At 53.5% G+C, this 27244-nt stretch overlaps 1 protein-coding gene across 1 annotated transcript; it reads right to left on the bottom strand.

The window, feature by feature from the left end:
* Positions 1–1526: 1526 nt before the first annotated feature.
* SCIMP (SLP adaptor and CSK interacting membrane protein) lies at positions 1527–17655 on the bottom strand. The gene is made up of 5 exons (XM_032431744.1): positions 17500–17655; positions 7435–7558; positions 6129–6192; positions 4929–4999; positions 1527–2950 (listed from the first exon to the last, which is right to left on the bottom strand). The coding sequence occupies exons 1-5, from the start codon at positions 17518–17520 to the stop codon at positions 2796–2798; spliced, it is 435 nt and encodes a 144-aa protein (XP_032287635.1). The 5' UTR covers positions 17521–17655; the 3' UTR covers positions 1527–2795.
* Between the last annotated feature and the right edge of the window lie 9589 nt (positions 17656–27244).

The raw sequence follows: 27244 nt of genomic DNA, 5'->3' as shown, positions 1-27244 counted from the left end.
ATAAGGCAGAGAGAGAGATGTATTTCTACAAGGCCAAGTTCATTCATTCATTCATTCGTTCAACTGATCATTCATTTGCCGTTTATTGAGTATCTACAAAGATCCTGGGCACTGTGCTAGGAACACAGAAAACACTGGGGGAAAGACACCATCCCTGTCCCCACGTTGCCGTCAGTCTAGTGGGGGAGAAAGACAGATAAACAGGTCATCCCAGGGTGCTAATGCTGTGGGAGGAGAGCGTCTAATAGGGCACCAGATTCAAGTGTGGGGTGGTGAGGAAAGGCTCTAAGCAGAGATGGAAAAGATGAGAAGGTGGGGAAGAATGTTCTAGACAGACAGGAGGCCACTGTACTTAGCCATAGGGGCCAGAGAGACCCCAGACCAGGTCATTTCAAATGATCGGAGCAAAAATTGGGCCGGAGTGGAAGTTGCAAGGGGCTGGGGAGGAGAAGCTTGTAGGAGAGACTGGGGGACCGGATCCTGACAAATCTCGTAACCCATATTAAGGACTTCGGGGTTTTTCTGAGGCTCAAGAGACTGGAGCAGTCAGATGTCCCCTTGAGAAAAGCGCTGGCTGCCGCATAGAAAGGGGAGCGGAGGGTGAGACATTAGTGGTAGGAGACCGGCTGGGAGGCTGCCTGAGCCGGAGCTGCCAGAGAGGCGTGGTCACAGAGCGGGACCGCCGGGGAGGAGAGGACTCCGCACACTGCCGGTTTCTGACTCCAGGGACTGAGAAGGTAGCAGAGCACAGGGAGTCTGGGATTGGGGGTGGACCGTCATTCCTTTCGGGGTACGTGGAGCTTGAGAGGCCTGTTGGGGGGTCCTGGGGGCATGTCCTGGGGGCAGCCGGTCTGGGACTGAGGATTGGGCTCAGCTGGAGCCATGAGAATAGAGGGGCACAGAGCCCACGGATCCCTCGCTGGTGTTTCGAGCAGGATGAGGGCAGGTACTGGGAAGAGCCTGAGGAGGACCTGTGATGAAGGGTTGTCTTGGGGTGGGGGGTGGGGGCGGGCCGGCAGGAGATGGTGCCATCCTAGAAACCAAGGAGGAGGTAACACCTCTCTGGTATTTGCTTCTAACTTTTGTCGTAGATGGGAGGGTTTACAGACAATTTGTAAGAGGGAAGCATACTTGCGAAACACTTGTGTCCTTTGGCTTACTAATTTTTTTTCCCTATAACTTGGGGAGTGAGTCCTCTCTGGCTCCCGGGGTTCTGGAGTTCTGTCAGGCCACAGTTAGAGGACTGTCTGGCCTACCATAAGGCAGTGGTAACACAGGAAGCTGGAGGTCTGCCGGGAATCTAGAAAGAAGCTGGAGGAAGCACCTGTCCCCACTGGTCCAGCAGTCCTGGAGGGAGGAAGCTTTTTGTTTTGTTTTGTTTTGTTTTTTGTTTTTTTTAAAAAGATTTTATTTATTTATTTGACAGAGAGAGTGAGCACAAGCAGGGAGAACAGTAGAGGGAGAGGGAGAAGCAGGCTCCCCGCCAAGCAGGGAGCCCGATGTGGGGCTCGATCCCAGGACCCTGAGATCATGACCCGAGCCGAAGGCAGACGCTTAACCATCTGAGCCACCCAGGCGCCCCTAAGGGAGGAAGCTTGAACACAGCAGACATGCACCGTCCATCTCTCGAGGAGGAGCTCAGTCCAAGGGTCACTCCCGGCCTTTCTGAGGTTCATGTCGCTCTCCCTGCGAGCCTGCTCTTGCTGGATCCCCCAGGGATTGCTTAGAAATCCGCATCTCCAGTCTGCTTGGGATGCGCCAATCCGAGGGCTCCAACAGATCAAGGCCAAGGAACAGATGGGGTTCCAGAGCCTCCAAGCTGACGCAGGCCTCGGGGATGAGGTCATTTCTGTAGCAGGACAGCGACCCCCTCCCTGTATCTCGCCAGGGGCACCTCCACACTATGGAGTTCTGCCTCCTAGATGCGCTCGGGGACAGCGATCTCGGTGCCGTTTGCACAGAATATGACGCAAGGAACTCTCCTCTTGAATCTGCCCTTAATTGTCCCTTTCTTTCCTCTTGCCCATGACTTTCCCCAGGGAAGCCTACTTTTCCTACGGCTCCCCCAGGACACATATCGCAATATGACTCTGCTATGTGGAACGTGTGTGCTTTGGTCCAGATGGTGATTAACCTCTGTCCTTGTTGATTATCACAATATGCCACCCAGAAGCACAAGAAAAAGTCAGTGAGAACTTGAATCTCTGTGGTCCATCCGGCCAACGTCATGGAGAGGCTCTGGGGTTTGGGGTGTGTGTAGGCGGGGACGGTTCACAAGGACAAAAAGCACTACTCACTCTTGAAGAACCTGCAAGGTGTGATGCAGTGACTTGCACACACCGGTGCTCAGCTGGAACGGCCGCCCACAGCCCTGTGGCGGGGGGAGGGAGAGGTGGGGGGACCCCTGGGGCCAAGCTGGGGACGGGCGCCTGGAGGCTCGGCAGCCAAACACCAAGATTTAGCATCACTTAGAGCAAACAAGAGAAGAGAAGCGGAGGAGTGTTTCTCACGGGTGGGGGCGGGGAGCCACAGGACCCAGGTCCTCCCAGGGGCGGGAGGACCCGTGGACAGTAGTTCCAGGCCTGACCCGGCTGGGTCTCCGGGGCGGAGCCTCGGCCCCTGTTCCTGGATGCTGATGCTCCTGGCTCTAAGCTTCAGGAGGTGTTTATTTTCTAAAGCTCTGCCACATTACCGCTGGCTTGTGGGATCCCGCGATCTGTTGCAGTTCATTCCCGGTTGGTTTAAACAGCCGTGCGAACCCTCTTCAGCTTGCCGGGAAAGAAGGGACGCTTGTCTCAGAAACGCTGCTTTTCCATATTTGCGGGGATTTCCACATCGTCGTAATCGTCCAGGGGCTCCATGTAGCTGGGGATGGACGCTGTCTTCTTCTTTCTAACTTTGTTGACCAGTGAGTATGTAGCTGGCGGCTGACTTGGGCTTTCCTGTGGGACTAGAACACACAAAATGGCCCTTAGAGGCGAAGCTATTGTGTGTTTGTATATTTTTTGATGAGGTGACTCAGCATGATTTTCATGGGTTTGGGTGATCTTCCCACTTCCTGGTGGACCAGACCCCCATCTGACGGGGGAAACCGATGCACGGACGTGATACAGCCTCGGGATCCCCCAGGCGGGTCGAAGGCAGATGTTGGTCCAACACCGTGGCTCGCGTGTCCCTCTGCCTGCCCCCCACGGCATGGGAACCATGTAACAGAAGTGTAGACAGCAAGCTGAACTGAGCCAGTACCCAAATGAGTAGAGTTATGTGAGACCCTCATTCTCGTGGGGGAAGTGGTACAAACCACATTTCCTTTTTGGGCACATCCCTCCCAGTGACTTAGTGTTTTCCAGAACTTCCCATAATTGCTGAGGTACGAATCTCTGTTCAGAAGGAAGGGGACAGTGGTGTTTGCAGAACGGGGAATTAGGGTATGTAGCAAAAACACCAAGGCGTCCAGGGGAAGGATGATGAAACAGCGAGCTGGACCCCAGATGAGACCGGAGCTGCCTCTCCCACAATCTCGTCCTTCCTACAAGGACCTGAGAGAGGTCCACCCCTCCTTTCTTGCAGGGCTCTGCGGTCAGATCCCCAGTTCATACCCAGGCTCCAGCGATCACTCGCTGTGTCGCCATGGGTGAGCCCCTGAACGTCTCTGTGCCTCAGTGTCCTCACCCGTCAAAGGGGAATAATGATGTACCTGCCTCGCAGGGTTGTTGAGGGTACTACGTGAGATCATGCCTGTAAAGTGCCTCTCACGGGGCCTGGCCCACCGGGCTGCCCAGTAAATGTGGGCTGATCTTATGATTTATCCACTCAATCGAGACATCCTTGTTATCTCCTAAGCTGCAGGCACTGCTCTCCTGGTGGGTACTAAGTGGTGAGCAAGACCAGAAATGTTCCTATTTCCTGGACTTCGTATTCTAGTGGAGGAGGGAGGTCAGAAACCAATGAACAGTAATGAAGTAAGACAACTTTGGGTAATTGCCATACGTTCTATGAAGAGAATTAGTGGGTTCACTTTAGAGAGGGTAGACAGGAGGGCACTCTTTGAGGTGCTGACATTTCTTTTTCAAGGTTTTATTTATTTGACAGAAAGAGAGCACAAGCAGCGGGAGTAGTAGAGGGAGAAGGACAAGCAGAGTCCGCACTAAGCAGGGAGCCCGACTCGGGGCTCGATCCCAGGACCCTGAGATCATGACCTGAGCTGAAACCAAGAGTCAGCTGCTTAGCCGACTGAGCCCCCCAGGTGCCCCGAGGTGCTGACATTCGAGCTGACCATGAAGGATGAAGTGTGTCCGCTACAGAAGCAGTTTAAGGAAGAACATTCCAGTCAAGAACAAACCAGGCAGAGTGTTTCTGATGGGAAGTGTGGGAGGCCCAGCGACACCCCCAAGTTCCTTTTCACTCATGCTCCAACCTGGGATTTGAATATGAATTTACACACTGAATATCAGGAGCGTTGCTACTCACTCTGCCCCCTTTTTAACTTATTTGTCCCTTTCAAAAGGATGGTACTACCTGCAGATTCTAGTGTTACGGACTGAAGTTCTTTGTCCCCACAAAATTCATACGTTGAAGGCCTAACCCCCCAGGGAGGCTGTATTTGGAGATGGGGCCCCTAAGGGGGGTAATTAAGGCTAAATGAGGTCATAAGGGTAGGGCCCTGATCGCATAGGCTTAGCGTCCTTATAAGAAGAGACACCAGAATGCTCGCTCTCTCTCCCTCTTCCCTACCCCCATCACCCCTGACCAAACTGGCTGGCACCTTGGTCTTGACCTTCTAGTCTCCAGGACCATGAGAAAATAAATTTTCTGTTGTTTAAGCCACCTAGCCTATGGTATTTTGTTGTGGGCAGCCTGAGCTAAGACATTTAGATAAATTTGTTATCCTACCCTGAATGAAACTGTTGTCAGCGACGGATACTTACGAGTGTGTTCCGGAAAAAGCAAACCCCTGGGTGGCAGAGGGGGTAACTGAACCTGTGATTCATTAACATTCCTGAAGAGAGAGAGAAAGAGGAGGAGTCAGGGTGTGCTTTTGACCACCAGCCGACTGGAAGGAAAACGTCAAAGAGAAAGGATAGGGTTGACCAGAATGTTCATCACGGCACCGTGCACAACAGCCCCAAACTGGGCACCACCCAAATGCGCATCAGCCCCAGAGTAGATAAACTCATCACGGTCCACTCCCACCATGGAACACTCTACAGAAGTGAGGATGAACCGTCTACAACCACACGCAAGGACACTCACAAAATCTTTGAGCAGAAGAAGCCAAGCACTAGTTAATATCTACCCCATCTCCAGCCCCTTCAGAGGCCAGGATGGACTTGTCCACTCTACGGCTGAAACCAAGGTTCGGTGAGCCTGTCTGGCTGGTGAAGCTTTGCACATGGTGCCCACGCATGGATATTGGGAGAAAGAAGCCTGGTGCCCGAGATCGAGCTGAGAGAGGCCTCCACCCTATATGCCTTCCCTTTGCTGAGTTAATCTGTACCCTTCTACTAGAATGACCCATAACTGTGACTATGGTAGCTTTTCTGGGTCCTGTGAGTCCTTCTCGTGAGTCATCAAGTCTAAAGGTGATCCTGGGTACCCCCAACACATAGCAATCACAAAAGCCCCAAATTGGGGCACCTGGGTGACTCAGTCGATAAGTGTCTGCCTTCGGCTCAGGTTATGATCCCAGGGATCATGTTCCATATGGGGCTCCCTGTTCGGTGGGGGGCCTGCTTCTCCCTCTGCCCCTCCCCCTGCTCGTGCATGCGCGCTCTCTCTCTTTCTCTCTGTGAAATAAATAACTAAAATCTTAAAAAAAAAAACCAAATATATCACAAAATACAAGAGGAAAGTGAGTGGCATATTTTCGTTAAGTACACAGCCTTAAGGGGACTATACTTGGGATCCATTTAAAGAAAAGGAAGCGGGGCCCCTGGCTGGCTCAGTCGGTGGAACGAGCCACTCTTGACCTTGGGGTTGCCAGTTTGAGCCCCATGTTGGGGGTAGAGATGACTTAAAAATAAAATCTTAAAAGAAGAGGTGGGTAGACCTAACCCTGAGTGGTGGGCCCAGCACACAGAGCCTGACCTGTGACCTCTACCAAAGGACCAGGCTTTCCTCTTACTTACTCATACATCTTCTCTTCGTCTCCTTGCTTTTCTTCCCAGGGCTTGGCAACTTCCCACTTCTTGCCTAAGGAATCAAATAAGCATATCCATTTAGGAAGCATGAGCAGGAGGTGTGACTTCACGGTTTAGAAGTCCTCAGACACCAGGTGTGTTCAGGGCAATTGGGGAAAGAACCACCAAGAAGAAACAGACTTGGGGACACAGGGCTGGTGAGCGGTGGACACTGACTTTACCACGGGCCTTCTGCCCACCCAGCCTTTCGCTAATCCCTGAGGGCGGACCCTGCTTCCTTCCTCAGCTCCTGCCGACTACGGAGCTGGTGCTCAGAAATAGTGGTCAGATGAGGAGCCCAAAGCGTGGTTGGGGGGAAATGAGAGAAAGAATGGAGACAGCAGTTTGTGAACTGTGGTGTGCGAGGCATGCAAATTACTGTGAATGATAACCTACGTGTTAATAGCCTTGGGTCGAGATAAAAGAGAACAGGTAAGGTTTTTGTTCAGGGCCAAGCTTTTGTGCTTATCTAAAAAGGAAATAATTTAAGAAGGCAAATGGACAGAGGAGTCTAGGAGCCAGAATATGATTTGTACTTAAAAAAAAACTAATTATGGGCTCCCTGCTCAGCAGGGAGTCTGCTTCTCCCTCTGCGCCCTCCCCCCCATTTCTCTCTCTCTCTCTCTAATAAAAAAAAAAATCTTAAAAAAAAAACCCTAATTACCATCAAGGAGTAGAGGCGAAGGAACACTGGACAGGAGGCCCAGTGGACGTGAGTTCCGGTCTCAACTCGGCCACTAACTCCTATGAGGCCTCAGTCAAGGCTTTGCCTCTCTCTGAACCTTAATTGTCTATCTCCAAAAAGCAGATTGAGGAGAATGACAAGGTCTCACTCCTTGTACGGCCCTGAGCTTTCAGGTCATCGGAGGGGATACGATCTCGAGAAAACACACCATCGGATCAAGGATTTCATGTTTTGGGAGATGAACAGCACAGTGGAAACCCACTTGTAGATAATCTAAAGTTAGTGTAGAGCCTTCAGGAAGCTGCGCATTTGTATTCTGGGGATGCCAGGAACCCCTGTCATACTAGAACATTCAGAGGATGACCTCAGAGAAGGCAATCGTGGTAGCCAACGTGTCGATCGTGGACTGAGCAGACGGGGAAATCGAGGCCCAGAGATGCATGATGCTTAATCCAAAATTCAGCCAATACAGGCCCGGAACGAATCTTCCTGCCCTGTAGGAGCCCTGGTGCACGGATCTGCAGCCCAGCCCTCCCCGCCCTCCACCTGCCCAGGTGAGACGGCCATTACCCTGTCCCAGCAGCTGCCTACAGACACAGTACAGGATGAGGCCCAGGCCCGAGGAGACAAGGATGATGGCCACAGCTATGATGATCCAGAAATTGTCCCTCCACCAATCCATCGCAGTGGGGCCCTGAGGAGAATGGAGACAGAAGAACGAGACATGAGTAGGGGCATCCGGCGGGGAGGAGTGGGGGCCGTTGTCTACCACGTCACCGGGGGGATACCCCTGCTTAGGGGCTCAGGCAGGCGCTGGCTCGGGCAAACCCTGCCCATCAGCAGCTGGGAGACCCCTGGCAAGGCTTGTCCTCCTGTGCAACATGGGGGTGGGGTTGCCGGCCTGCACTTCCCAGGGCAGTCATGAGCGCTGCAGACAGGATACGCACCTGGAGGCTTCCTCGCTGTTCTTTCCTGGATTGTCAAACATGCAGGGGAAAGCAATCACTGACTGCAGGTGCTTTTATATCGAAGGGGCAACATAGACTTAATTCCTATTTATTTTTTTTGGAGGTGGGGGTTAGAAAAATACCTCGATGGGTCTCCTTGAGCGAGGCGTGGTCAGAAGGGGGAAGGTAAAAATGCAAGGCAAATTGAGTTAGTCTGCTTGGGAAAAGGAACAGGAATTTGGGGGCTGAAAGCTGGCCCACTCGGGAAGCAGAGAGTCTGGGAAGAGCAGATCTTAAATTTTTTTTTTTTAATTTATTTATTTGAGAGAGAGAGTACAAGTGGGGTGAAGGGCAGAGGGAGAAGCAGGCTCCCCGCTGAGCAGGGAGCCCAATATGGGACTCAGTCCTGGGATCCCGGGATCACGACCCGAGCCAAAGCCAGACGCTTAACCACCTGAGCCACCCAGGAGCCCAGATCTTAAATGTTCTTATCACGACGTGACGGAAACCTTGAGCGTTTCCCGATACACAAGTATATCCAATCAACACGCTGTACATTTTAAACTTATACAACGTTATAAGTCAATTATACCTCAGTAAAGCTGGGGGGGGGCGGGAGAGGGGGGAAAAAAGGGAAGAAAACAGTAAGAGAGCAGAAAGTTTGAGGATTGTTAGGAAGTCCCTGTGGTGGAGGATGGCCACGCTTTTGTAGGACGATGATGACTAACGTTTAACTTGAAGCAGTTGCCTGTACGATATTGTGCTGCAATCTTCCGTTACCATCCAGTCTGCAATAAAATTGCACAATAAAAGCTTGTGCGAACAGAGCCTGGGGAGTGATGACATGTGTGCTGTAGTTTTCCAAGCAGGGGTGATGCATGCCACAGTGGGGAGCAGGCTGCGGGCTGTACTCCTAGGAGTAGCCTCCAGGAAGGCAGGAAGCTCTTGGGGGAGGAGCGGGGGCCCCCCTCATCCAGGGCACGGGCACTCTGCCTGTTCATTTGGATATCCGAGTAAAAAAAAATGATCCTTGGGGCATGGCATACCCCAGGTATGTGATGAGAATCCCCTTCCTGTGTCATCGTTTAGCCGATGGAGACTCACCCATGCATGCTCACACAGAGCATTTCCAAGTCACGCTTTGGAGCGGTACTGGTGATATAAACGGGGAGCCAGGCAGAGGAACAAGGGCAAAACTAGGCTGCTGCTAAGGCCAGTATTCCTGCAAAGACTTCTGACGTGGCTTACCATTCACACACGTGTTTGTATTACCGGCATAGTATCTTCAGTTATGCCGTCATTCTATTACAATTTGGGTTTTCAGTTCCAAACTCAGTTTCTTTCATGAAGGTTTGGCTTGATCAGACAGAATGGCTTTTGGCTATTCATAAAGTTATACATAGTAAAACCAATTGGATGTAACTAGTGGCATTGTATGCACGTCATTCTGCAGCTTTCTTGCTCTGCTTTTCGCTCAGCATTATGCTTTTGTCATTTATCCATGGTGGTGGATGTGCTGGGGGTTTACTCTTAAAAGAGTGAAGTGTCAGCTAGCCAGGTAGTCCAACCCCCAGGCATGTACTCAGCAGAGGTTTGGTCGTAAATCACCTTTTCATGGTGCACAGAAGAAAGCAATAGAGGAAGAAGAACAAAGGGAAAAAGGAAAAGCATGGAGACTAGAAACTTGGCTCTCAGGAGAGCCCTGTGAAATTTGGTTTTGCAGGGCACAGGGAAGTCACAGGGCACTGGACTTAAGAAAATGCCCACGTATCAGAGGGTGGACTCTTTGTTCAATAAACCTAATTGGAGCCTAACCTTCTTTAGCTCTGGGGAATGGATGGATGGATGGATGGATGGAAGGAAGGAAGGATGGGTGGGTGGATGGATGGGTGTGTCGGATGGATGGATGAATGGATGGATGGTAGGAAGGATAAATGGATGGATGGATGGAAGGGTAGGTGGATGGATGGATGGAAGAAAGGAAGGATGGATAAATGGATGGATGGATGAATGAATGGATGGATGAAAGGATGGAAGGAAGGATGGATGAGTGGATGGATGGATGGAAGGAGGGATGGATGAGTGGATGGATGGATGGAAGGGATGGATGAGTGGATGGATGGATGGTTGGATGAGTGGATGGAAGGATGAGTGGATGGAAGGAAGGATGGATGAATGGATGGATGAATGGATGGAAGGAAGGAAGGATGGATGAATGGATGTATGAATGGATGAATGGATGGATGGATAGATAGATGGACAGATGGACAAACAGAATTTTCTTCCCTCCATTCTCTTATACTCAGATGTGTGTTGTCTAATTTGTCTCTCATATTTTCTATCTTTTGTCTTTTTGTTTAATCTTGAAGGATTTCTCAAAAAAGCAACATAAACATAATCTTTAATGCTACCGAAGTAAATACCAGGGCACAGGAGTTAAGAGCTATTGCATATGAAAAACAAAAACAAACAGACAAACAAAAAAAGGTTGATCTGAGGAGCATGAGCGGGTACAAGGATGGAGGTGGGAAGACAGGGGGCTGCAACTTTCCACCATAAACCCTCTGAATTACTTGATTTTTTAAAACTGTGTATTTACAGGGCACCTGGGTGGCTCAGTCAGTTAAGCGTTCGACTGGATCTCAGGGTCGTGAGTTCAAGCCCTGTGTTGGGCTCCATGCTGGGCATGGAGCCTCCTTGAAAACAAAAACAAAACAAACCAAAAAAACCAAAAAAACCTCCCCCCAAAACCCAAAAAACACCATATGTATTTACTTTGAGAAGATTTAAAAAAAACAAAAAACCCCATTAACCACGTAGTGTAGCTTCCATGAAGAGCTACTGCTCAGATTTCAAGTTCAAAGCAATGTCATTGTCCTCTGTGTCCGGGGGAAGAAAGAGGAAGAAGGATGATGTTAGCAAAATGAAACATGGGACACTTTTGAGAACTTCGCTCACAGTTCTGTTCTTACAGACGGAGCGGCTCTGATTTGCCAGCAGACATTTTGAGGGTGTCCAGCGCACATGCGGTCTGCAGGGGCTTTCCATTCTCCCCTCGCTTCATCCTTGTGCCACACGCTTTCCTGGACCTGGAAGCTGAGGGGACAGGGCCTGCCCACGGTCCCCCAGCAAGAAGGAGGCAGAATGCTTTCTGTCTAGCTCCCAGGCCTCCCACTGCTGATCTCGGTCACCATGGCCCCAGGCATCAGGGACAGGCTTCGTGGGGCTTAGGATGCCTTGCTTTCGGGAGCATAGCAATGGTAGTGAGGTGGTGGGGGCCATAAATGAAAGTCCCAAGCCCCCCAGGGGTTCCAGGGCCAGAGAAATAGCACTCTTCCCCATGGACTGGAGAGATGCCTGCTCATCAGAACCAAGACGAGCTTGTTTTTTGAGAGAAGGCAGCTGAGCGAGGAAGGCCCCGAGGAACCACACGTTGTCCCCATTGGGTGTCCTCTGGGCTCCCGGTTAGTTTAGTGGCCCGGGTGTTGCCAGAGAGGAGCAGCGGTGGGGAGTACGGCCAGTGGGGGGCCTGTGCTGCCCGTGTGGAAGCTGGACCCCACTGTGTCGGCCAGCCTGGGGTAGAGAAGACTGGGGGGGGGGGCAGGCCGCACAGGACAGAGGGGCATTTGTAGGACCAGCTGCTGGCGGTCAGGTCACAGATGCGGCCGAGTCTCTCGAGGGGCCGCCAGGGACCGCAGACGTGATCAGCAGGAATGGCCACTGGTGGGAGCCTGTCTGTCTGTCCTCCTCAGTGCAATACCAGGGAAGTAGTGCAGGGTGGGGTGCAGGGAGCTGAGGGGGCTCCCACCCCTTCCTCCCCTCCCCTCACTGGGGCAACATGGGGGTGCTTTGAGCCAGAGACAAGATTGAAGGTTTACAGTGAGCACGGCTAAATTTTGCAAACTGCACTGAGTCTGCTTAAGAATCAAAAGTAACTTAACATTTTGGAATCGGAGCAAGGCGGGAGTGCCGGCAGGGGCAGAAGCAGGCCATACCCCCTTCCCGCTCTAGCACATTCCCAGGGGCGCAGAGGCTTCAAACGGCACAAACGTCTTGTCTCAAAGTCGGGGAGGTCAGGAGTCCCTCCAGTCGGCACAGGGTAAAACCAAAGGGCGGGCAGGGCCGTGTCCCCTCCTGGAGGCTCCATGGATGAGCCATTTCCCTGTTCTGTTCAGCCTCGAGAGGCCACTCACGTTCCTGCCCGCGACGCGCGATGATCCAGCATGATCTCCCCATCTCCCCCGCCGCTGAGCAGTAGCCTTAACTCCACCTGCGCCCTCCATCCCCCTGTGCCCTGGGACCCAACACCTCGGACACCTCAGGCAGGCTCACCGCACAACCCACCCGGGATCCAGGATTGGATCAGCTCAGTGAGATGAGACGCTCGCTCAAGTGCTTCCATGCACTTTATGCATTCATGCATTTGTTAATGCTTTATGCATTCAACATCTTCTATTTTGCCTCCAGGGAGTCAGGAAGAAAAGGGGGAAAACGGGAGGGATGGTTCTGCCATCTTCGACAGAATTCCACCGCACACTGCCCGGCGTTGCTGACCTCGTCAGGAGGCCGGGGATGGACACGCGTCTCTATTTCTGTGAGGTGTCTGTTGCACGGGAGGGAACATCTTTGTTTTCAAGAGCCTGTGGACATAGGAAGGTTCTCAAGGCAGGACTGGAGCTCACAGGTAGCGCAGGACCCCGTGAGCCAGAGCGGGGGGTCCTACAGTCCAGTATAGACCAGTATGGACCAGAAGAGGAGCCAACGTGGGCCCAGATCAGCAGTCCTGGGGCTTTGGGGAGGGGACGGGGGCTGAGTCCACAGGTGCAGGCCTGGGGGTCCCGGTTGCTGGGAGGTCAGGAGCTGCAGGTCCTGTAACCTGGGGGAGCATTTGGTGGACACCACACACGGAGGAAGGAAGGGAGGAGGCGTGGTGGGAGCACCCTCGGATATCGGTATGCATCAGGCCCTGGGCCAAGAACTCGGGGAATGTCGAAGTTCCCCACCCTCCTCCTGCCTGAACCTTGGAATCACCCGGGGAGCTTGAGCAATGGCCTACATCCGAGACTCTGATTTAATTGATCTGGGGTGGGGGGCCTGGCCACTGGGGTTTTGTTTATTTGTCGTAATGAAATTGTCCAGGTGAGTAATACAGGGCCGAGTTTGAGAACCAGTGACGTACCTGTTATCTCTGAATCCTTATTATAACCTCCCTGGTGGGGGCGCGGTTATTACCCTTAATAGAGAGCTCAGAGAGGTTAAGCTATTGGCTAAAGGCAGCACAGCTAGGGATCAACTGACCTAAGATTTCCGCTCGGCGCCGTCTGGCGCCTGAGTTCCTGCCCTGTTAACTCTGCCAGGCTGACACCAAGCTGGTAAATGTTTTTCCTTTCATAACAGAACTGAAAGCAGAACGCTCGTTCGAGAACTTCCAGTCCTGGCGAGGTCTCAGCCATTCGCTGTGTCTTGTTCCACATAATAAGAACCGCAATATGAAAATGCATCTCAGAAAAGTAACCTGCACCATGCGCTGAGGCGCCGTGGGTTATGAGCGCTCTCACAATGGCAGCTTGTGGTTATGAGTCCATTTTACAGATGAGGCAATAGAGGTTCAGGTCTCAGTCACTGGCCAGGGCCGCAGAGCTAGTAAGTGGGGAACTCAGAAGCCAAACCCCGGTCTCTCGGACCCCAGGGCCCTCGCTTGTGACCAACGATCGGGGGCTTTGTGGGGTGTATGAAGATGCAGATGCCAGGGTCCTCGGCCCCCTCCCCACAGCCAGTTCTGACTGGTGGGTCCAGTGTGGGACTCCGGGATCAGCATTTTTAACAAGCAGTGCAGTGGGCTCAGCCCCAGGGGGGAGCATGCACCGGGCCAGGCAGCAGAGCCCACAGCTGGGCCGGGTGAGCACGAGGGAGGCTGGTCCCCCCGCCCCGGCCCCACCCCCACAGTCAGAGGCGGCAGCAGCTCCAGCGTGGTGGAGGCCAAGGTGCTAAAAAAGACCCCTCGGCCCAAGTACCTTTCCTGTTTGCTTGTCACAATGCCTGAAGGCCCATCATCCACAAGTCACTGCAAAGCTCCAAGCTCCCTCTCTCCCCACTTCCTCTCTAAACTCATTTGCCTGAGAGTGCCAGACTCTGAGGAAGAGAAACTGATTTTTACTAGGGTGTGAATGGCTTCCTTGGCTCCTCAGGGCATTGGATTCCTTCCTCGGATTCCCTAGGGCATTGGCAAGAGCAGGGGCATCCTAGGATCTCCTCCGAAGTCCCCTGAGGATATAAGTGAATGTGACTAGGAACAAAGACTCTCGTTTCTAGGCTTGTCCTCCTGCTAGTGACCCTGCCCTACTCCCCATCAGAGTGAAGAAGCCCCAGAAGGCAAGAGAAGGTTGGACGCTGAGTCGGAGGAGAGATGGCTTGTGAGACTGTAAGAGGCTTCTCCGTGGTTCTAAACTGTGAAGGTGCCGGGACAGAAGACTGGAGTGAAATACAGCAAAGACAGACAACTTCCTGGCCCGAAGGAAGGATGAGCTTTTAAAAGGGAACAAGGATGGAGAGGGGAGAGGGCGTGCTGGGGCCTGCGGGCAGGAAGTGGGGGGCCAACACCCCCGATCTTTCGGTCTGAAGTAGGAGACAAAGTCGGCGGGTGCTGGGCGGGGCGGGTGGGAGGCAGACCCGCGTGGTCATCACTGGGAGGACCGCGTCCTTCCTCCTGCTGGGCCCACTCGCGGACGCTGCCACCCGCCTCGGGGCCTGTTGGTCGCTTAGTTCACCGTCTGTCTTTTCCACTGTGCCCAGGGCCCAGGAGGCGCTCCCCACGGATCTGGGAATCTCGGAATGAATGAGGCGCCAGGCTCTCTCCTGGCCTATGGCCAGACTTGCCCTCTGAGGATGTGGGCAGGTGGGCAGCCCGGCCTTGCTGCCTGGCTCTCTGCCTGCTGGGAAGTAGACGCGCCCCCGGGATGCTGCAGGTGGAACTCCAGCTTCTCTCCGGCCTCTCGGCCTCGCTCCAGCAGCCCGCACAACCTCCCAGGGAGCCCGCTGCCGCGCTGAGTGGGTCGGGGCGGGAGGGCGGCCGAGCACAGTCACCGACCCAGCCCCGGCTCTCACTTCCCCAAAAGGCATTTCTGGGGAGTCAGGGACAGAACTCCTACCGTGCCCTTGCCAGGAATTCCGGAGACTGGGTTTTATTCAGCACTTGCTTTAAAAAAAAACAAACAAACCCAAAACAACCAAGTTCTATCGTGGAGGAACACACTCCACAGGCGCATACATGAAACGTTTCACGACAAGCTGTGTTTCGGACACATGACGCGCCCCAGTGTTTTCCCGCCTTGTCTAGCCGAGCTCATGGAAAAAAATACAGAGCCTGAGCCCCTGTGTTTCCTTCAAGACCCACTAATGGTCAGGTCCTGGATATAAAAACTTGAGTTTTTCTTGAGAAACATTAATGATCTCAAGTAGCCACGAGTCCCGAAAGGTGGGGAGAGGACACGGGTGTGCTGGAGCCGGGAGCTTGGGGTTCCAGCTGGAGTTGGAAGGGGCCTCCAATGTCTCTGTACGAGGAGGCGCACCTGCAAACAGCTCGGCGGGAGGACGGGGATCCCGCTCCGCACTCGCCCTCTGCCCTTAGGGCGTCGTGCCTTGGACACGCATCCCCTTACCCGAGGCCTGCCCTGCCCGGGACGGCAGCCACGGGCCCCACGAGGCCGCTGGGCACCTGCTGGGTCTCAAAGACTTCGTGTGGAAGGAAGAACATAAAAGATCATTAATAAATGTTTATCTGGGTTACTTGCGGGAAGGATTGGGATATGTTGGGTTAAGTTAAATGTATGATTAAAATTAATTCCAGCTTCTTTTTTCCCCTCTCTTTTAATTTTTCCCCCAGTTGAAATTCTTCCCTCTTGTGCCCCTGCTCACACTTGGATCCTTAGGACCGACCAGCTGGCTCCGTCGGTGGAGCACTCGACTCTTGATTTTGGGTGGGAGGTCGTGAGTTCAAGCCCCGGGTCCGGTGTCGAGATTACTTAACTAAATAAACTTAAAATTTTCCGGGGGGGGGGAAGCACATAGTAACAGACAGTCCTATCCTCTGATTCTGCAATATCATTCCTAGAAAAACAGCCTGAGAAGTAGCCCAAAGGAAGTAAAAGTCAGAGGCACAACTTGTAGACTTCAGCATAAGGAAGCAGGGAGCCCCCTCGCGGGCAGCGTGGGACAGGGGTGGCGGGAGAGAATTGCGCAGGGCCACTCCGTGGGTTGCATGCCGCAGTCACGAGGCAGGAAGAAAGGAAGAGGCCCAGGAACCTGCCGGGAACCCCAGACCCTGAGAAAGCGCGGGGCCGTGCCCCCGCGGCAGCTGCGTCTGTTCCCCGCGTTCCCCGCATGTGTGGCCGGAGCCCGCGGTGAGAAAGCCCAGAACACAGATCGTTCGCTGAGCGAGGGCAGGAGCCTCCTCTCTCGCTCTCCCGCCGAGCCTTGCCGTGGAGCATGAACTGAACACGTCAAGACTCCATGTATCACATCTAAAAAGAGCTTCTGCGCGCCCCGCCCCAACAGGTGGCCTTTGCGGTGTTTCCGCGGCCTTGGGTGTGATGTGTCTGCCCTGGGCAGAACCTTCCGGACTTGTGGATGACTCAAGCTTCCTGCTAAGTTATCCCAGGATTTCTGCAACCCAGAAGTCCTTCCTTGGGTCCAACCGAGTCGCCTCGCGCTGTTGCTGGTTTTCTTATGTGTTTGGCTCTGAGCGTGACAGGACACCTAGAGCCCTGTCCCTTGGGGGGCTGTCTGGGGACAGCGCCGGGGCCATCAGCAGGTGGGGGGTCTGGGGATGCCTGTGTCTGCCGACAGCCAGTGAGGCCCGCACGTCCTCTCTAGAACGTATTTAATCAGTATAAGACAGTGGTAACTTTTCAAACTATCTACACGGAGGGGAAAAAACTAGAAGGCAAAACACCAAACTCTCTCCCGTGGTTGTTGCGAGGTTGTGGGATGTGGGGTCATTCTTTCCCCTTGTTTCCCTGACGTTTTCATTTATCCTAAGAAATACCGAGAGGCCCCCAGGCCTTGTCTTCAGCAGGCTCGGCGGTACCACGTTCAAAGCCCCCCGGGAGGTCCCACGCGCTGGCGGCCAAGGGCCGGGAAAGGGAGTGGCTCTCAGGACAAGTGATGCGTGACAGGGTGGGACTGGAAACACCAGGCCAGGCCCTGTCCGCGGTGATTTCCCGGGGCAGCAGCAGGGGGCTGGTTGGGGATCTGACCCCAGCCCGGCACAGCTTGACCCCGAGGCCGCGGGAACAGGGAATGCCTTACCAGTCCCTACACACTAGACGCACCCGGCTAGGTGTTTCCTGCACGGGCCCCAAGACGCAGCCCACAGTTCGCATTGCCACCGCCTCGCCCCCTCACCCCCGGCACGGACCCACTAGGGTCCTCCCAGTTATCAGCTCCCCAGACTCACCGTCAGAGTCCAGAGACGGCTAACCACCTCTCTACGGTTGACGCAGCTCACGGCCCGTCATTATGTCATTTCAGCCCCCCAACAGACCCGCGGGGGAGTGGAGGCCCAGAGGGGTGCAGTGATTCCGAGCTCCCCAGCCAGTGAGCGGCAGAGTGGACTTGCCAAGGCCACCGAGAGATCGCGCTCCACGCCTGCCCCGGGCAGCCCTCGGGTGGCTCAAGCCCAGATGCTTACCTGGGTTGCCAGGGTGTCCATCCGTGAGCGGCTGAGGGGACAGCAGGGGCCCAAGTGCGGTGGTTCAGAGGCAGCTAGCAGGAGGCTCTCCTCGCCCACAGGCCTCCCGCCTACCCTGGAGCAGTGAGCCTCAGCCAGACCACACTTCCCCTTCCTGCTCAGCCCTCGGGCGGGGGGAGGCCGTGGGGCCCACACCGCAGCCCATCCCTTTGCCAGGGAAGCTGGCTGCCCGGGTCCCAGGAGCCAGAACCTCCTCCTGCAAGGCCCCGCACAGGACCACCCGGTGTGGGGGTCAGGCTGGGGGGCAGGCTCGGCAGGGTGGACGGGGTGGCTGTGGGGTCCCCGCACATGAGCCTGGCCGTGCATTCCTGGCTGCAGCAGCCGGGCCCGGGGCTCCGAGAACGAGGACGCTGGCTCCCACCTGTATGGGCTCGGGTGGGACAGACACAGCGTCCCCACGGAGAGTCGCTGGAGGATGCCCGGGCCCACCCAGGGGCTGCCGAGCCAGCTTCTGCTGTCAGGGTGTGCGGGCAGGCTGCTCCGGACACGGGCCCGTTGGCTGTCCTGGCGGGGCTGGGTCTCCATCTGCAGGGTTGACAGTCCCCAGCAGCGCCCACGGCCACTTTCGGTGGGGAGCCAACCAACCATTTTGTCGAATTGACCATTCTGACTGAAATGAGCATTCTGGCGATAAAAATAGCCACGCACAGGCATGTGTTGCGTCTGCCCGAGGAGAAAGGGTATTTCGGCTCTCCGTGGTAACGATGCTGCCCGGGGCTCTCTGGTACGTGCTTACCAGCCAGCTTGCAGGGTTCCTGGTCTGCAGGGGGTGCGAATCTCCAGGTCCCAGACACTGCGCTGGGGCCGCCATCCAGCCGCCGGCCCGATGGTCCTGGACTCAGACTTGGGGCACCTGCAGGGAGCAGGGCCCACCCCTGTCTGGCCGCATCTCCACGGCTTCGGGGGTTATCACCTCCACCTCTCAGGTGAGCCCACTGAAGCTCTGCCGGGCCACGGCTGGAGTCGGCGCATGCGCGGCCACCCGGGGCAGGACTTTGAGCCCAGGTCTGTCCGTGTGCAAACTCTGCCCCTTTTTGGGGGGGGCCGCCCAAAAGCGGCGCCCCCAACCCCCCCCCCCCCCCCGAAAGCAAATTCAAAATGATCTTTTGAGATGTGCTTCTGTGGGTGGAGCTGATCATCAGCCACCAAGGCCATGACTCCTCGGTTTGCGTCCCACTGCTTCACCAGTAAGTGGTTTCAGGAGCGCTTGGGGCCAGCCCGCATTAGGTGAGACACAGCATTCTCGACAGACCTGCTGCCCCCCGCCTCATGCACAGGACACACCAGGCCCAGGCCTGGGGCTCTGGAGGCCAGAACCCCACGTGCACTTAGCTGACAGTGTCCTGCATAAGCCCCTTCCCTGCCTGAGCCTCAGTTTCCTTGCTTGCACAGTAAGTGAGCTCACTGGTGATGCCGAGGTGCTCCAGGGACTGAGCCATGGAGCCACCGCCGCCGTGACTGTCCCCTGTCCCCGTGGGGACAGGGCACCCGCTCTGCCCTGGACACAACGGAAAATGCCTGGTAGGTATGTGTTGACCGAGAAAAGAAGCCGAGCCATCCGCAGAGAGAAGTGAGTGACATAGGCTTCCTTCCAGCAAACCGGAGAGGGCCTGTTTGCCAGGCTCCGCGCCGGCCTGGCGAGGCTCAGACCCAGCACCTGCCCTCGGGGGAGTCTCTCAGCATGGGAGGAAGGTGAGGGCATGCCACAATGCAGGTGAGCTTCGACGCCTGGCACAGGGCTGTGCTTGGACGTGGTCTGTGTGCAAGTCATGGTCCGTTCGGGGGTGGAGCCCACCTTCTCCAGGACAGAAGCGTACCTGTCATTGGTCTCGAAAGCAGTGAGCGCTCCCTGTGGGAGCACACGAGTGGCAGGGCTGGGAGGTGCAGTACTAGTGTTTGAACTGGGCCTTGAAGGATGTGTAGGAGTTGCCGCAGTGGAGGGAACAGGGACAGACGCTGGAGTGTTTGGAGAGCGGCAGATAGCAGTGGGCGGGGGTGGAGAGCCAAGTTGGGGCCCCACCCCAGGGCTTGTGGACCTGCCTATTTCCCTGCCGCCCACACTCTCCCCCTGGCTCTGCCGCTGTCTTTCCACCCAGAGAGGGGCAGGAGGTCTGTTTGGCCTTCCTTCTGCCCCGGGGAGGTGCCATGCTCGGCGGGTCTGGGCGGTGCCAAGGCCCCACGGCTCAGGGAGAACGGGGCACGCCCCCTGGTGGCCGTCTGCGTGCCTCCGTCCCCGCCTCAGGGTCCCACCCGCCCCGGCCCACAGACCGGGGAAGGATGGCCGGACATGCGAGAACTTCGCCTGTGGAAGCCACAGAACCTGAGACCCTCTGGCAGGGGATTGCAGTGCCCTCCTCCCCTCGGGATTCCATGTCCTCCTCAGCATCCTGCCAGGTGGTCGCAGCATGGGAGTAGGAGTCACGCACAGAATGAGGCCACCTGGCGAGTGTCAGCCCCTGTCATGACCAGCGATTGAAGCGAGGGCTGGATAGGGCAGAAACAATGGTTCCAGGGGCCGCGATTCGCTCCTTCTAATCTCAAAATGGCTGACGGGGGTGCGGGGGGAGTGTGGCTTCCAGACCCAGAGCTGGAACCAACAGTGGGAGCTCCCTCGGAGCGGGTGGCTGAGGGTGCGGGCCCAGAGCTCAATGTGCCGCAGTTTGAGACCCTGAAACCCAGGGAACCGCGCGTCACCTGATGTGGGGGGAGGAGCACTGGGTTTGGCCAAGTCTGTTTGGAGTGAGGCCCCCCCGCCAGCCGCAGACTGAGCACCCCTTCCCACCCAGCAGGCTGCCCGGGTCCCGGAAAAACAGGGCAGGACAGCAAGGAAACTATTCTTTTATCCTTGCTCCTTGCCTTCATACTGAGCTCCTTCCTATCCCGTCCAACGCTTTGTCACCCTATGTTTCAAAGTATCAAATGACGTGAAGTTCAAAGAAACAAAAAATCAACAGTTCCTATTTCAGACTAGACTCTGGTGTTTTCCCCCAGAGACTTACAATCACTGTCCATCCCATGAAGTGATTAAATAATCGGCCAGGGCTTTGCTCCACGTGCCCCGACACTCAGGGACACTTCTGCGGGGAGGTTGGGGGGGGCTCACCCAGCCTGAAATGCAAACAAGAGTCGGCCTTGGGAGCGCGAGCCTGTGAAGCCGTCCCTCTGCGTGCACGTCCTCCGTGGGAGGTGAGAGGTGGTCGTGCGTCTGCACCCAGTGCCATGGGGAACTGGACCCGGCCCCTGGCTCCAACTGGCTCCCAGTATGGTGGGGATAAACGCAAGGAAGTGGATTACTACCATCAGGATAATTGCGGTAGTGATCCCAACAGAGCCCAGAGCTAGACTCTGGTATGCTTGGGAATTTAGGAGATACCAGTGGTGGTGGTTCAGATCAGCACGGGAGATGGGCTGCTCATGTCATGGTCCTGCCCGGTCACTTGGAAGAACTACCTAGCTGGATCCCAGTCTCCCAGGAAAACACATTCCAGCTACAGCCAGGATGTAACTTTAAAACATGAAAGTAGAGAGAAGTACCAGAAGCAACTACGGATACTTTTCTTCTTAAAATGATCATGGGTGGGGAAAGACTTTCTAAGTTTGCTACGGAACCAGAAATCATAAAAGGAAGCATTGATAAGTTTGATTTTAAAGTTTCTGGAGGATGAGAGAGACCAGATGCATCGTTGCAAGATGGGTGTCTCAATGGGGAACAATAGTTGGAACAAAAATGGGAAAAGGGTCAGTGTTTCTAATCTGAAAACATCTCTTACAAGCTAATAAGAAATGAAATGAGGGGCGCCTGGGTGGCTCAGTTGGTTAAGCGTCCGACTCTTGGTTTCAGCTCAGGTCATGATCTCAGGGTCCTGGGATCGATCCCCACATCAGGCCCCACGCTCAGTGTGGAGTCTGCTTGAGATTCTCTCTCTCCCCCTCTGCCCCTCCGCATGCTCTCTCTCTCTCTCTCTCTGGAAAGAAAGAAAAGAAATTTACCCCAAAGAGATACCTAGACAAATGGAAAAAAGGGGTTCGGGTGGTATTGTTTATAATAGTGAAAAGTTAGGAGCAATTTGGCAATCAACCATGTACTAGTTAAATATGTTATTCTGCTTTTTAAAAAAATATTTTATTTATTCGTTTAAGAGAAAGATAGCATAGTCGGGGGAGTGGCAGATGGAGAAGCAGATGCCCCGCTGAGCAGGGAGCCCGATGCGGGACTCGATCCCAGGACCCCGGGATCATGACCTGAGCCGAAGGCAGACGCTTCACTGACTGAGCCACTCAGGTGCCCCTGAGTATGTTATTCTATATAACACTATGACGCTGATAGAAATGGACATATAATTCTACACTCACTGCTGTAGAACATTGTAGAACAATGTAGAACAACTTACTGAGCTAATAAAGCAGATGATAAAGCAGCATGTATAATGATGTTATAAACTCATATACTGAAATCTGTCAAGAAAGATGAAGACCAGTATGTTACCAGGGGTTACCGCTGAGTTGATGGGCTTCCTAGAGATCTAAATTGTCTTCTTTTAATTGTCTGAGGATGTTTGGGTATGTTTGTAAATCACAAAAAAAAAGAATTCGTCTTTAAAGTGCTCCGAGAGGGGTGTTGGAGGCCAGAGCGCGCATGGGAACTGGGAGTCCTCCCCAAGCCCCCCGGGGTGGCTGTGCCATCCCCAACCACAGCCAGGCAGCCCCTCGCCCCCCTGCCCCTGCCCCAAGGTCACTGAGGTGGGATCTTCCCGGTCCAGAGGCAAGGTCAGTGTGTAGATATTTGGGGGTACGTGGGCAGGCAACAGCCATCTCTTGCAGATGAGGGGGTCCCTGCCCACTGTCCCCATTCCTGGAGGTGCAGATCGCCTTGAGAGGGCATGGGGAGCACTCACAGTCCTGTCCTTACCCCCACAATTCACAGAAAGGGCCCCAACCCCCAGAGCCCATGAGTATGTCACCTTATTTGGGCAAAGGGACTTTGAGGCGGTGACACTATCCTGGCTGACCCAAGCAGGGCCACGGTCATCACCAGGGTCCCCCCAAGAAGGAGTCGGAGCTGTGACCCTGGAAGTGAGTGGTGGGGACGATGCAGGAAGTGGCCATCTGATTCTCCCCTAGAGCCTCCAAGAGGAACAGGTCCTGCCAACCCCTTCCGACCTCTGACGGCCAGAGCTCCGGCAGCAGCAGGAACGAACACCCCCCCAGCTCCCCCGGGGGCCTCCCATCCCCTGGCGCGCTTTTGCCTAAGCCAGCTCGAGAAGGTTTCTGTCCTTTGCTGCCCACACAATCCTTGCAGGACAACAGCAAATATCACGTTGACAGACTGTGTCCCCTCACCCCGGCGCTCCTTCTTTCCGCCACCACGCTGCTCCCTGGAACCTTCTAGATGGGAGGCCATGTCGTTTGTTGTTTGGTTGAGAACTGGGGTGGGGGGAGTGGGAGGAGAAAGGTTTATTTTTAAACATCACATGCATAAAAAGTTCAGTCTCTAAGCTGTGAAATCTTGCCCCTTTCAGCTTTCGCCACAGAAGCCCACCCAGAAAAGTACTGAAATGAGCAACTTGCTCTCATTTTTTTTTTTTTATTGTGGTGAAACGTACATAACGTGAAGGCTACCGTCTGAGTGTTGCAAGCCCACAGCTCAGGGGCGTCGGCGCATTCACAGTCCCCACCATCCGTCTCCAGAACTCCTCACCTTCCCCGGTCAAAACTCTGTCCCCACGAAACACAAACTCCCCCAGCCCCCCGGCAGCAACTTCTCGAAAAAGGCTAAGCGTTTTCGAAACCTTGAAAAGCCAACCATTTTACCTCCTGGCAAGTGCGTGGATGGCCAGGCTGCCGAGCTACCCTTGAACTGTGGTAGCACGAAACCATACAGAAACCTCCCAAGCGAGCCTCCTCCCCGCCCCCCACCATCCAGAAAAATCTCAACTTCGCCTTCATAGCATGTTCACCAACCACACGTGCGGCAGCCGGTGGGGACCAGCACACAGAGGTGAGGTCTCCCCGGGAGCCCACAGGGCACCCCTGCTGTCCCCCCCCCAAAAAGGGACCCCTTTGGGTCTCAGTGCTGGAGGGCTGGGCTTTCTGGGTGCAGGGACCTACCCAGTCGACTGTTCAAGGATAATTTTCAATAAAAGGTAAAATCATTAATCTCAGGCAGATTCAAAAATTAGCACCTGGGGGCGCCTGGGTGGCTCAGTCGGTTAAGCGTCTGCCTTCAGCTCAGGTCATGGTCCCAGGGTCCTGGGATCGAGCCCCGCAAAGGGCTCCCTGCTTGGCGGGAAGCCTGCTTCTCCCTCTCCCTCTGTCTGCCGCTCTGCCTACTTACGCTGTCTATCTCTGTTAAATAAAAAAAATAAATTAAATAAATAAATAAATAAAAAATTAGCACCTGTTAAGGACTTTTTTAAAGATTTATTTATTTATTTTAGAGGGAGAGTTGTGAGCAGAGGGAGGGGCAGAGGCAGAATCTCAAGCAGACTCCCCGCCCAGTGCTGAGCCTGATATGGGGCTCGATCTCACGACCCTGAGATCATGACCTGAGCCCGAAATCAAGAGTCAGACGCTTAACGGACTGAGCCACCCAGGCGCCCCAGCTGTTAAAGTATTTTATTCTACTTGTTAATCAACGAGGGAACCAAGTAGATGGTTTAACAGGTTTACCAGGAAATCCTGTCACAGAGATGAAAAGTACAACATAGGGAATATAGTCAATAATATTGTAATAAAAAAAGAAAAGAAGAAAATCCAAAGAACAGACTCATTTATAGATCAGGAATATTGAAATGAATGCACAAATGTCCACCAAACTGGTTTTTCCCCCAGGCAGGGAAGAAAGTCAATTCAACCTGTGTGGATAAGACATAATTTCCATATCTACAGTCAAGAATTCTTTTTGTGTTGCCATCAGGTGTCTACATTTCAGAGAGAACTGTGATCAGAAGACCCAGAGGGGGTGTCATCTGGGGTTTCCACAGTGCATGATTTTCTGCTGAAACATAACATTTTCTCTACATGAGAGAAGGCAGGGCCGAGTGAGGTGGGGGGTCAGAAAGAAGAAGAGCAGGTGAACGGAGCTTCTGAGAGAGGATGGGCATAGGGGTGGTTTCAGACCGACAAGAGGAAGGTCCCTCCTATTTCCGAGAGATGCTAGAGCTCCCGGGATTCAGCTGTGACCCATGACCTGGGTCCCCGCTGAATTCCGCAGTGAAACTCAGATGGGAAAGACCCGAGGGCTGGCTTCAGGGGCCGCGGGAAGGTGAGGCCACTCAGCCAGGCGCTCCCTGAATGCCGAGCCAAATGGACCAGAACCGGAGCCAGAAAGGACAGGGTTATCCTGACGGAGCCCCAGGAATTCCCCAAGTGGGAACCGTGAGGACCCTGCGAGGGAATTCCTGCTTGGGGGACATTCTGGCCCCCCGTGATCTCCGCCCTGGCACCCCCAAAGCTGAGAGAGGGTAGGAAGCACTTCAGTACCCACGGAGCTGAAGACGGTCTCCAAAGCTTAGAGCCTGGCTGGTGGAGGCTAAACCATCCAGTCGGCCTGTGCCCGGATTCTCAGGGAAATGACAAATTCTCAGTCCCACCGGCAGGTGGCGCGCTCACCCCCGCGGGGGACCGCGGCAGGTGCAGGCCCCCCAGCGACCCGGGAGTCCCCGCTGGGACTTCTGTCTCGGGGTTGGGCGGGGCGGGGGGCAGCAGGTGCGGCTGAGAGCTGAAAGCCCCCACAGGGAAAGGGATCCTGGCCAGATGTTCCTTCTCCAGCCCTCCTCACTGCACACCGTGCTTATTCCTCCTACTGTTTCGCTTTACTTGGTACAAGGTTGGAAATTCCAACCACTAAAAATTTGTTGGTTCTACAACAAAAAACCCAAGTAACCCAATTTAAAAATGGAGAGAAGACTTGAATAGACGTTCCTCCGAGGCAGGTATACAAATGGTCAACAAGTCCGTGGAAGGATGCTCGATATCATTAATCATTTAGGGACATTTGAATAAAAACTGCAGTGAGTGGGGCACCTAGGTGGCTCAGTCGGTTGAGCATCCAACTCTTGATTTTGGCTCAGGTCATGATCTGGGGTTGGGGTGGAGGGTTCTGAGTTTTCAAACCCTGCATTGGGCTCCATGTTTTGTTGTTAAAACACAACAAAACAAAACACCACAGTGAGATAACCTCGCACCCATTAGAATGGTTACTATTAAAAAACAAATACCAAAAAACCCAGAAAATAACAAGTGTTGAAAAAGATGTGAGGAAATTGGAATCCTTGTGTCCTGACCGTGGGCACGTACAGTGGTACAGCTGCTCTGGAAAACGGCATGGCAGTTCCTCAAAATATTAAAAATAGAACGACCATGTCATCTAGCAATTATACTTCTAGGCGTATACTCCAAAGAATTAAGGGTAGGATCTCAAAGAGATATTTATGCACCTTATTCATAGCAGCGTTATTCACCATAGCCCCAAAGCGGAAGCAACCCAAGTGTCCATCGACAGAGGAGTACGTAAACAAAATGTGGTCTGTCTGTACGGTGGAATATTATTCAGCCTTAAAAAGGAAGGACATTCTGACACCTGCTACAACATGGACGAGCCTTGAGGACATTATGCTGAGTGAAATAAGCCAGTTACAAGAGGACAATACTGTGTGACTCCACTTTTATGAAGAACCTAAAGCAATCAAATTCATAGAGACAGAAAGTAGGATGGTGGCCGCCAGGAGCTAGGCAGAAGGAAGAAAATGTATCGACAAAACCGGAACCGTACTTCACACATCAAAATTAATGTCAAAGACCATTTAATATTTAAATGTAAAAATTAAAACTAATATTCTTGAAGCGAGGAAGACTTTCTAAATATGTCTTAATGTCAGAAACCGTAACTGAAAAGGTGATTGATTTTAATGAAAACAAAAATATAGAAACACGATTAACCTTTTCTTCCCCCCCAAAATATATTTAATAGACAATTACCATGTGCTCTCCTCCTGATGTTTGGGGGGATACTGCAGTAAATAAAACAGATAAATCTCTGCCCTCATACAGCTTGTTTTTTTGCTAGAAGACAACACAAATAATATATAATATGTCAGGTGGTAATAAAGATTTTGGAGGAAAATGGAGTAGGGTAAAGGAGATCAGAGTAAGGTAGGAGTGAGCTTCATTTCAGGCATAGGGAACAGAAAGCACAAACTTCAAAGACAACAGAAAAATTGTAAGAAGTATCTGTACTATGTGACAAGAGTTATTTTCCTTAATATATAAATTTTTTTTTATATAAATCATTACGTGAAAGAGGCACAAACCAATAGGGGAAAAAAATGGGCAAAGAACATAGGAATTTCTTCTTTTTAAAATCTGGGTGGCCAGGGTCCCTGGGTGGCTCAGTTGGTTGGGCTCTGCCTTCCGCTCAGGTCGTGATCCTGGAGTCCTGAGATCGAGCCCCGCATCGGACTCCCTGCTTGGTGGGGAGTCTGCTTCTCCCTCTCCATCTTCCTCTCCCTCTGCCCTGCTCATGTTCTCTCTTGCTCACTTTCTGTCTCTCTCTCTCAAATATATAAATAAAATCTTTAAAAAAAATAAAATCTGGGTGGCCAATAAACCTGGAAAGATACTTAGCCTCATTGGTAATCAGGGAAATGAAAATTAAAGTGAGTTACATGTTCTTCTAATCAATGTT

The sequence above is a fragment of the Phoca vitulina genome, unplaced genomic scaffold (genome assembly GCF_004348235.1).
Source record: "Phoca vitulina isolate PV1807 unplaced genomic scaffold, GSC_HSeal_1.0 scaffold47, whole genome shotgun sequence".
Taxonomy (NCBI): Eukaryota; Metazoa; Chordata; class Mammalia; order Carnivora; family Phocidae; genus Phoca; species Phoca vitulina.
Note: the sequence above shows the minus strand (reverse complement) of the source record. Positions and strands in the feature narration are given on the sequence as shown.

What these genes read in the sequence shown, in the direction of transcription:
- SCIMP (XM_032431744.1), bottom strand. Translation starts at nt 17,520, where the DNA reads ATGGACACCCTGGCAACCCAG. An exon ending in TGGACACCCTGGCAACCCAG is followed by an intron (nt 7,559 to 17,499) that starts GTAAGCATCTGG and finishes CATTCTCCTCAG; the next exon opens with GGCCCCACTGCGATGGATTG. An exon ending in TAGGCAGCTGCTGGGACAGG is followed by an intron (nt 6,193 to 7,434) that starts GTAATGGCCGTC and finishes TTGATTCCTTAG; the next exon opens with GCAAGAAGTGGGAAGTTGCC.